Raw genomic sequence first — 9183 nt, 5'->3', positions numbered from 1 at the left:
TTACATAAGCTACTGCAGCACATTAACACACATATTCCATCATGCATGCAACATTATGCACAGAAGCATATCTTCCTCTTTCTCTCCTCTCTTCCCATTTGCTGACTGGACAGCCCCAGGGCTTTTACTGTGAGTGTTCATGTCTGTCTGTCCCATTGGATGGGACTGGGGTGTATGCACTGTACAAAGGACCTGGGAGTGGGATATATCGGCTCTTGCTCAGTACAACAGGCTTTCACTGTTTGTTCAGGGCTAACGCATGGTGTCTGTCTGGGAACGTAGTGCGCTGTGGGGATTGATGAAGGTAAGGATGGAGCCAGCATGCTTTCTCTTTCCCATGGTTTACAACTTGTCAACTTCTGTTGACAAGTTTGTGCTTGAGTTTGTGCTTTCTTTATTAAAGGTAGTCCATTCAATTCCATGGTGTTGGATGAATGGAAAAAAATGTATACACAAAAATGTATAGTCACTGGAGTCATATTTCTCTAAGTGATTGTTGAGAATGTCAGAATTGCATAGTAACAGAATTTGAATGCTATTTTATTTGTAATTTGTGAAGAAAGTTTTCTGTAGAAGTGGGTTCACTTGGCTCTCCATGGACAATGTAGTACATAAGAAGTGAATACGTTTTTTCTTGTATTCTAGGGAAAGTTCTTTTTTTTACCTTAATTGCTGAGCAAATTCTCTTAATGCATCATTTGTAGCTACATTTCACACTGGTTTTAGATTGAGAATAGTTGTGCTGAATCCTATAATGACAAGAAAAATGGTTCCCGTGCAGGTGGAGTCGGACTGTGAGTTCATGTGCGGATCTCCTGCAGCAGACATGATTATCAGACTGGGAAGATTGACCCCTGGTTACTTCCGTCTGCTCCAGGTTAGTGCCACGGCAAATACATTTATAATAATAAAACATAAAACACCTCAAGCTGACATACATCAATCTCAATTATTGATCTGAAATTGATGGATTATAAGCAACTCCATGTTGGGGTCCCGGGGGGGTCCCTGGAACTTCCACACCCACAGGAACGCACTCAGGGTGCTGGTCCAGTTCTGACGAGCCGCCCCACGTCTGAAACAGTTGAGAAATGACAGCGTTACCGTGTGGGGTCCCCGGATCATCCTACGTATTGGAGTAGTTGCACCACTCAAAAATGCTGTAATGCTGCTGTGAAGGAGCAGAGCTCATAAACATGGCAATTAATATTTCATCGACCTGCTGTCAGGAGATTACATTATATATAACCTCATGATTTACGTGATAAACCTAATATTAACTCCCAACAACCCTAAGGCAGGTTTTGACATGGGTTAATACCCTAAATTGAACACAGTAGTCTTACTGTAGGCTATAGTAAATTAAATTATGTAAAATAAACATTCAGTGAACAAAACTTTTTCTACAAACAGTGACTCATGTGACTGTAACCCAGCAGTTAGTAATACGCAGACTATTCCGTTCTACTAAACGAGAGAATACCCAATATATACCCAATATATACCCAATAATGTGGCCACTGAGAGTATGTGTTCTGAAATTATGTAAACTAAAGTATGATTTGAACATGCACGGTACAGTAGTCTTACTGTAGGCTATAGTAAATTAAATTATGTAAAATAAACATTCAGTGAACAAAACTTTTTCCTACAAACAGTGACTCATGTGACTGTAACCCAGCAGTTAGTAATACGCAGACTATTCCGTTCTACTAAACGAGAGAATACCCAATATATACCCAATAATGTGGCCACAGAGTATGTAAATTATGTAAACTAAAGTATGATTTGAACATGCACGGTACATCGTTATCAGACATTTTCCCTTCAACCTCTTGTTTATGTCCAAAATGACTGGCTATCCATCCACAGACTTTGTAGCAATTGTAGAAATATATCTACCGGTATTTGGCTCCCCATTATAAAATTAATGTAAATATAAAATATTATTAAAATGGAGCCCAGAGTTCTGAGGGGCCTATTGTTCTGGTTACCTTTCCGCTGGTGTCAGCTTACAGGAATATTTGTCATACAGTATGTATTAGTATTATTACCATTATTATTATTGCCATTATTATTATTATTATTGTGCTTGTCTTCCCCCATTTCCAGAGACAGGTCTCAGGTGAGGTCCAGATGCAGCCACAGAGCAGCCTTATCAACCCCATCGCCATGACGATGGCCACAGTGGGTATCGGAGTGTCATTGTACAGCACCAGACAAATGGCGGACAGGGTTCATCTCAAACAACAAGCTACCTGAAGTGTTGGGCCCTCACTGGTCACTAGGAAGAGGTGAGGTTAAACAGAGAGGAAGAGAGAATACCTATCCAGGCTACAATCCTTTGCAAAAGTTAGACAATTTACCAGAACTCTGCCCTATAGTTCCAATTGTTCTGTAATTCCCAAGTTTCAATGGAAATTGGTATGAGAGATTATATATTTTATTGGAAAGTACTTTGTTTTTGTATGTTGGAAAAGGTTTGTAATGGACGCACGCTATGGAGAGAAAATGTCGTTTTTAGGTTAACTATACTTGAAGGAAGTAAGAATGTGTCTTTGTATCGTGTTTAAAGGAAAAAGTAAGTGTCCTATCAGGAAAATGCAATGTGAATATTATTCCATCAGTCAGCAAAACCAATGTTACCTTATCTTATCTTAGTTTGATTTAATTTAAACACCATGTCAATGTTTCACTTTATGGGAGCAAAATGAAGATAGTTACTTGATAATAGTGCAAAGACTTACTTCATTATTACTTTATTTCACAATTTCCACAGATTATTGTAATTGTATGGAAATAATTATTTGTCAACCTGTAAATCATTTACTCTTTATATTCTGTCTTGTCATTTTCACAATTCTGAATAATCCTCATTGCATGTTACAAAGGCTCCAGAAGGACTGACTCACAATATCGTAATACAGTATGTTGGCATTGATACTCTGGCACCTTAGTGTCTTAGATTTAGATGGTAGATGTTTATCCCCAAAACAAACACAACCAATTGAATGTTTTTTGCTTTTATTTGCTAAGCAGAATACAGAAGATAACCAGACATATTAAATGTTTTTCTTTATTTGATCTGTTTTTGCTCCGCATTTGGCACTCAAGATTGAGTAATTCGATATAATCTTTTACATAACTGTAATCGTTTTTGATTAATTAAATGTCAAATAAAACTCAAATGCCATGATTAGCATGTGTACTTTGCAGAATTTGGGAATCTTACATATTGGCATCTGTCACACTTTGAATCACTTATGTAACATCATAACGCCATTACCCTTCAATGGAACCATCCATGTGGACAGTGCTGTTGAGACAGATATTGTCACATTACTGGATGACTGCACACAGTGTATGCCTGTATGGAGTTATTCATGTGAGAGAAATTAGCAGAGGGAAGTGATTTTATACTCAGAGGTTCTGATGATTTGCGATCGAGAAACATAGAGGGGAGGAAGCCACACTGTTCATCTTGTTAACCAAAGCATTAACACCAGGTGGTGCACTTACTGTACACTTCTGGTGGTTGTTTAACTTGTTTCTAGCACTGTCCCAATATGACTGGCCAAAACTTGTGGTTGAGCACCTGGTATAGTAACTTTAAATTACTAAAATATCTATGATATAAGGGAAATGGACCCAGTGGAGTTTTCATGGCCTGCTCATGCATGTGTTTTCATATACTCATAGGCTATATAGTTCAGAGGTCTGAAATACTGTTATGCCACCATGATGTAATGACAATCACATCCATAACAGCTAACAACTAGCCTATACAGCTTTCTGTTGTTCAAATTCAAACTGAAAACCTTCTTGGTTAAACTCCTTACTTCTCAATCAATTTGTGTAGTCATATCCATTATTTATAGCATCCTCTATCAAAGTGTTGTTACTAAAACTATTTTTTTCCTCACTCAGATTTCAGTAAACATTTTTAACGTGTAAACTACTCTTTACAGACTTGACGCAATGTCTGCATGTTTCAATATTAACTAGAAAAAGTGCCCTTCTGGGCACAGGTCTCCACCAGGAGGATAGGAATATTTAGGAGTAATATAAACATGTTTTTTGTTTGTTTGTTCCAATCTTTGCCAATCAGGATGGAATATGGGAAATGGTGCAGATCCGTGTTGATGGCACGCATGCACAATCCACCTGTTGGTGGCGCTATAACAGGGCAATGTGAAATGGGTGGGCTATATTCCTCAGCCTAGTAGGAAAGTGCGTGAAAGATTTCACGTGAAATTGCACGCTGCGTTCATGATTTGAGGTTTTTTGTTCAAAACAGGCCAATCCTGCAAAATTTGAAAGCCAATGTTAGCCAATTAGGATGGAATATGAAATATCAGACACATCCGTCTTGAGCACATGACTATGGAGATACTGTGTAACGATTTGCGGGATTTTTGGACAAAATCTGTAGGTGTACTGTGCAAAAACTTGTTTTGCACAAAGCGGCCTCCTGGTGGCGCTATAACAGGCCGTTCTGGAAATTTTGGGGCAGAGGTTCATCGTTGGCATCCAGGGAGTGTGTGTGCAAAATGTGGCATCGACCGGGTTAACGGTGGCCGAGATTAGCTTCTAACGGACGGACGGACACACGGACACACGGACACACGGACGGACGGAGTGCAAAACATACTCTCTCCCCATGCCTTCGGCCTGGTGGAGACAATTATATGAATGTGAGCTTTCATGGAAATGTGGATTTGGGGCTTTTTGTGGCGAAAGTTGTATCAACTTTAAAAATGTAAGTTAGTTGACATGTTAATGAAAAACAGGGTATGTGGTGGTACTGTAATAATAGCCTCGGAAACACAGACGTTTTATTTCCTGGAAGAAAGAAAACGTCTGGGTTTCCCAGGCTATTATACTGTAAAAAAAATCACACACGTGTGAACTGAGTGGTGCAATCCCCCCCCCCCTCCCCCTCTCTCTCTCTCTCTCTCTCTCTCTCTCTCACTCTCTCTCATTAGTCACTACCCCTCTCACTGTTTCTGGCGCCCCCTACTGCTATTATTAAGTCACATACTCATGCTCACACAGACAGACACACACACAAACAAACAAACACACAGACACACACACAAACAAACAAACAGGTACGAGGACATTGCAAGCTGGTTGTAGGAGTGGTTGCACCACTCAATAAGCCAAAAGGTTTGTTAGCTAAGACCCGGCCTCTCCCACTTAGACACTCCCACTTGGACACTTTCCAGCCGGGCTCATTCATTCCAATGTAAATATCATGGATTTTACACATTAAATACTGGTTCATTTTTGGAACCAGACCTTCAAAATCTCTTCCAAATCCAACAACAAGGCCTGCCATATGCACTGGAAAAATATGTGCGTGGCATTTCTTTTTTAAAACAATGTTTTGTCATATAGGAAAACTATTGGTGGAGAGGTTTGTCTAACCCATGTTATGCTTAGCTGTGATTGGACCATAGCCGTTTGGGCTGGGATTGAATACTTTATTGGCAGAAATGTAATCAGTACTGGTACAGTCAAACAGAAATGTAATCAGTACAGGGTACAGTCAAACACACTTCCAAAGGGATCACCGAAAAAAGTCCTTGCGGTATTGTTTCCATTCAGGTCCTGGGTATTCAATTCATAATCATGATAAAAGTAAAAATATAAAATAACTAAAATATGTACAGGTTGGGGAACAAAGAAGGGGGTTATAAGGAGGTGGGGGTAGTCACTAGACTAAAGGGGGGGGGGTAATCATTTCCTCTTCCTTTGGCATGCTGAAAGGTGGATTTTCAGGCCTGTTTTAAAGGACACCAGGGATTTGCATTTTTTGAGGGAGGGAGTCAGGGCATTCCACACTTGGGTCAGTTGGGTGGCAGTGCTGTAGAAGGAGAATTTGCCCATGTTTGTTTTGAAACTGGTGGTACCAGATCGTTGTTCTCGCTTCCTCTTGTATTGTGGCTGTGGGAGTCGAGGGAGGGTACAGAGGGCATAGAGGGCAAAGCTGCATTTACAATTTTAAATGTTTGTCTCAATTTCAATTGCTTAACTCCCGGAGCCACCCTAGACTATTAAAATAGGTTGCAAAAAGATGGGTCATGGGCCCCAGACCGAGGGCGAGGAGTAGTCGAATTAGTTTGGTTTGGTAGGTTTGTAGCTTGGTCTTGTTTGAGAACCCAGAGGTGCAAGCATAGTCAAAGTAGGGCTGAATTAGGGCTCCAGCTAGAGTCTTGAGAGCACTTTTGTTGACAAACGAGGAAATTATGCCCAGAAATCTTGTTCTTTGGTTTACTTTTTGGTTTACCCTGGTTGCCATGCTTTCACATAGCTGTCAGTTTGTTGTCAAGAATGCAGTCAAGATATGTAATCTCTTCTTTGCTGGAGTTACTATGTCATCCCTCTGACCTTGAAATCATTAGTGTGGTTGCCCGAATGGGCAACCAGACTCTTGTAACTGTGACACTTTATTATTTCACTGGAGTAGTCTTTATTTTGACGCTTTATACCTCCCACACTGTACGCTGTACGCACTTGAGCCATATGTCAAATTGACCGGAAAAATCGGGAATCGTGTGCTTGTATTTTGTTAAGAGAAATGTTGTATAGTTTAATTGATATGAATTTATTAGTGAATTAAATTTCCCCATTGACATGAATGGGAAAAGGCAAAAATTCACATTCAAGTATTTGTTCCTCGGAGACTGTAATCACTATAGTTACAAAACTTTTAGGGATAATTCAACATTATCCCTAAAATTATTTAACCCTAAATTTTTATCGGTCGGCCTCATGGTGGCGCTATAACAGCCCACTTTACCTTTTGGCTTATAACTCTTGAACCGTAGGTCGTAAAATAAAAAATATTTTTTCCCTGGATTCCTTGGGTCATGACGCATCTCCCCATATAGGCCACGCCCATTTCCGCCATGATAGATTTTCCGCCATTTTGAATTTTGTCCAAAACACACTTTTTGCTTTTCCACCTACAGATGTTGTCCAAATCTCACAGAAATCGGCACACGTGATCTCTGGACCCATCCAATTAAAACTGAACTGCAGAATTTTTAAAGTGCGTATCGTTCGGCCGTAATCGTCTTCCGAAGTTAGTAGGAGGGGCCTATATCACAAAAAATGCCATAAATCACGAACGGAATGTCCAATCCATCCCACATTTCAATCACATGTCCGGGGTGGTTCAATCAACCAAGTTCTAAAAGCATTTTCATCCATAGGGGGCGCCGCAAATGCGAGAAATGTAACCGTTTGTCGCAAAAACATGAATTTCGGGGGTTAAATCCCCTCCGAATTACTTACGCATGATCTAAGGCGTGACTTGAAATTGTAATTGGCTGGCAATACTAGTGGGAGGGGCATATGTAAGCCACTGCGGCAACCACACTCTGCAATTTTTTAAAATTTGTGATGCCTTTGACAGATGTTTGTAGAAGTCGTTCAGTTATTGTTACATCATTTTGTAATTAACCTCTTAAGTCCTACATAATATATACACTTAGTCGCACAACAATGTTCAATTGTAAAAATGGCTGATCTACAAACTCACAACACAGCATTGTGAGGCTGTTTTTGAACATTTGTAAAGGATAATTTCACATGTTTCAAGTGATTATTAAAGGATGGATGGCTTTGCCGGCATTTAATGTGAATCACCACCAGCCCAGGTGAAATGTATGCATAGTTCTTGTGAGGCTGGAATCTATTTTACAGTATGGCTCTAGATGCGGAACATAGAAATGTTATGTCAGATTTTCACATTCAGAACCGTGTTAATCAGACCAGTGTGTGTCCATGTGGAAACCTCGTATGAATCTGATCTCAGGTCAGAATGGGTTAATCAGACCAGTGTGTGTCCATGTGGAAACCTCGTATGAATCTGATCTCAGGTCAGAATGGGTTAAATACTACTGAAGTTTCACTTGTAAGTTTTGGTAAGAAACTGTTTTTTTTTATTTTTTTTATCAGCTTGCAGAGACTTTTTGTCTAATCACGTGGTCTGGTTCTTTATTTTCTTTACTTTATACGATAAAGCGTCCAGTACAGGAGTTATGTACAATTTGTCAATTTGCAGGTATTTAGAACAAAATTATAGACTCAAAATCTATACATGCTGCAAGTGCTCCGTCTTCCAATAAATAAGGTTTATCAAGTAGAAATACATGTTTGGTTATGGTGACATACATTTTGTGCGTTGTACATTTACATGACATTGGCAGTTATAAATCAAATTGATATCAATTAACATGTTTTGAGTACTGAGTTATTTCACCTAGCTGGTCAGTTCAGGTGAAGAAGTTTAAATGGTTTAATGTTTGAAATTATGTTAATTTATTTATTATTAGCCAAATTTGTTTGATACATATCAAGTAGTGTCTAATGGGGGTCTAATGGGGGCTCAACAAATGTGGATTTGGGAACAACTGCAGACTGCAGTACAGTATTAAGTTATTAACAGATCCCTGATTGATCTAAAAACGAATCCACAAATCACCAACAACACAGCAATAAGGCATTAAAACGTTTCCTTTGGAAAGTCAGAAAGTGACGTGCAAAATAAAAAATAAAATCTGCCAATTTATACACACTATGTTACACGTATACCGACGGTAGGATACCGTGTCTTTTAGGGGCGTTTCTGTGGTCAAGATAGGGCTTTTTTTTGGTACTGTAGCCTACCTGTCAGTTCTGCTGCTGGAGTCGGGTCTTCATGTAGGCTATAGCCTATGTGGTCTTCAATGTATAGCATATGTGGCGTGAACACTAAATCCAGGCTAAAATCGCGAGATAGTCAGCAAGTCATTAATTACAGAAGTATTTCACACACCTTTGATTCGCTGTAATAAAGGAACTAAAAGGTGATCATGAAGCAGAGGGAAACACAAAAGTCAGTTGGCAGCGCCACAGCCCAGCGACACCCACGTTGTGGCCAGAAATGTCACTCCGTTTGTAAGCTAAAGGATCCCACATAATGTAGGTTTGTAATAATGTTGTTTTTTGATGAATTGAACAATGTGGACTTTTGATGAATTGAACAATGTGGACCCTCTTAAACAAGTGTAATGCTTAATTGGGTCGTCCACTCGATCACAGTTAACAGTCTTTGTATTGAGTTTGTGCTTGAAATGTACTGTAATTCTACCAACTATTAATAAAATATTTAAATCAATCAATCAAACCAGA

The 9183-nt window shown here is 39.4% G+C and overlaps 1 protein-coding gene across 1 annotated transcript; it reads left to right on the top strand.

Annotated features, from left to right (window-relative positions):
• Positions 1-176: 176 nt before the first annotated feature.
• Positions 177-2268, top strand: LOC310862734 (putative transmembrane protein ZNF593OS). The gene is made up of 3 exons (XM_083770797.1): positions 177-304; positions 782-877; positions 2113-2268. The coding sequence occupies exons 1-3, from the start codon at positions 260-262 to the stop codon at positions 2260-2262; spliced, it is 291 nt and encodes a 96-aa protein (XP_083626923.1). The 5' UTR covers positions 177-259; the 3' UTR covers positions 2263-2268.
• The last annotated feature ends 6915 nt before the right edge of the window (positions 2269-9183 follow it).

The sequence above is a fragment of the Protomyctophum parallelum genome (genome assembly GCF_964188405.1).
Source record: "Protomyctophum parallelum genome assembly, chromosome: 1".
NCBI classification, from domain to species: domain Eukaryota; kingdom Metazoa; phylum Chordata; class Actinopteri; order Myctophiformes; family Myctophidae; genus Protomyctophum; species Protomyctophum parallelum.
Note: the sequence above shows the minus strand (reverse complement) of the source record. Positions and strands in the feature narration are given on the sequence as shown.

What these genes read in the sequence shown, in the direction of transcription:
- LOC310862734 (XM_083770797.1), top strand. Translation starts at nt 260, where the DNA reads ATGGTGTCTGTCTGGGAACGTAGTGCGCTGTGGGGATTGATGAAG. An exon ending in CGCTGTGGGGATTGATGAAG is followed by an intron (nt 305 to 781) that starts GTAAGGATGGAG and finishes GTTCCCGTGCAG; the next exon opens with GTGGAGTCGGACTGTGAGTT. An exon ending in GTTACTTCCGTCTGCTCCAG is followed by an intron (nt 878 to 2,112) that starts GTTAGTGCCACG and finishes CCCCATTTCCAG; the next exon opens with AGACAGGTCTCAGGTGAGGT.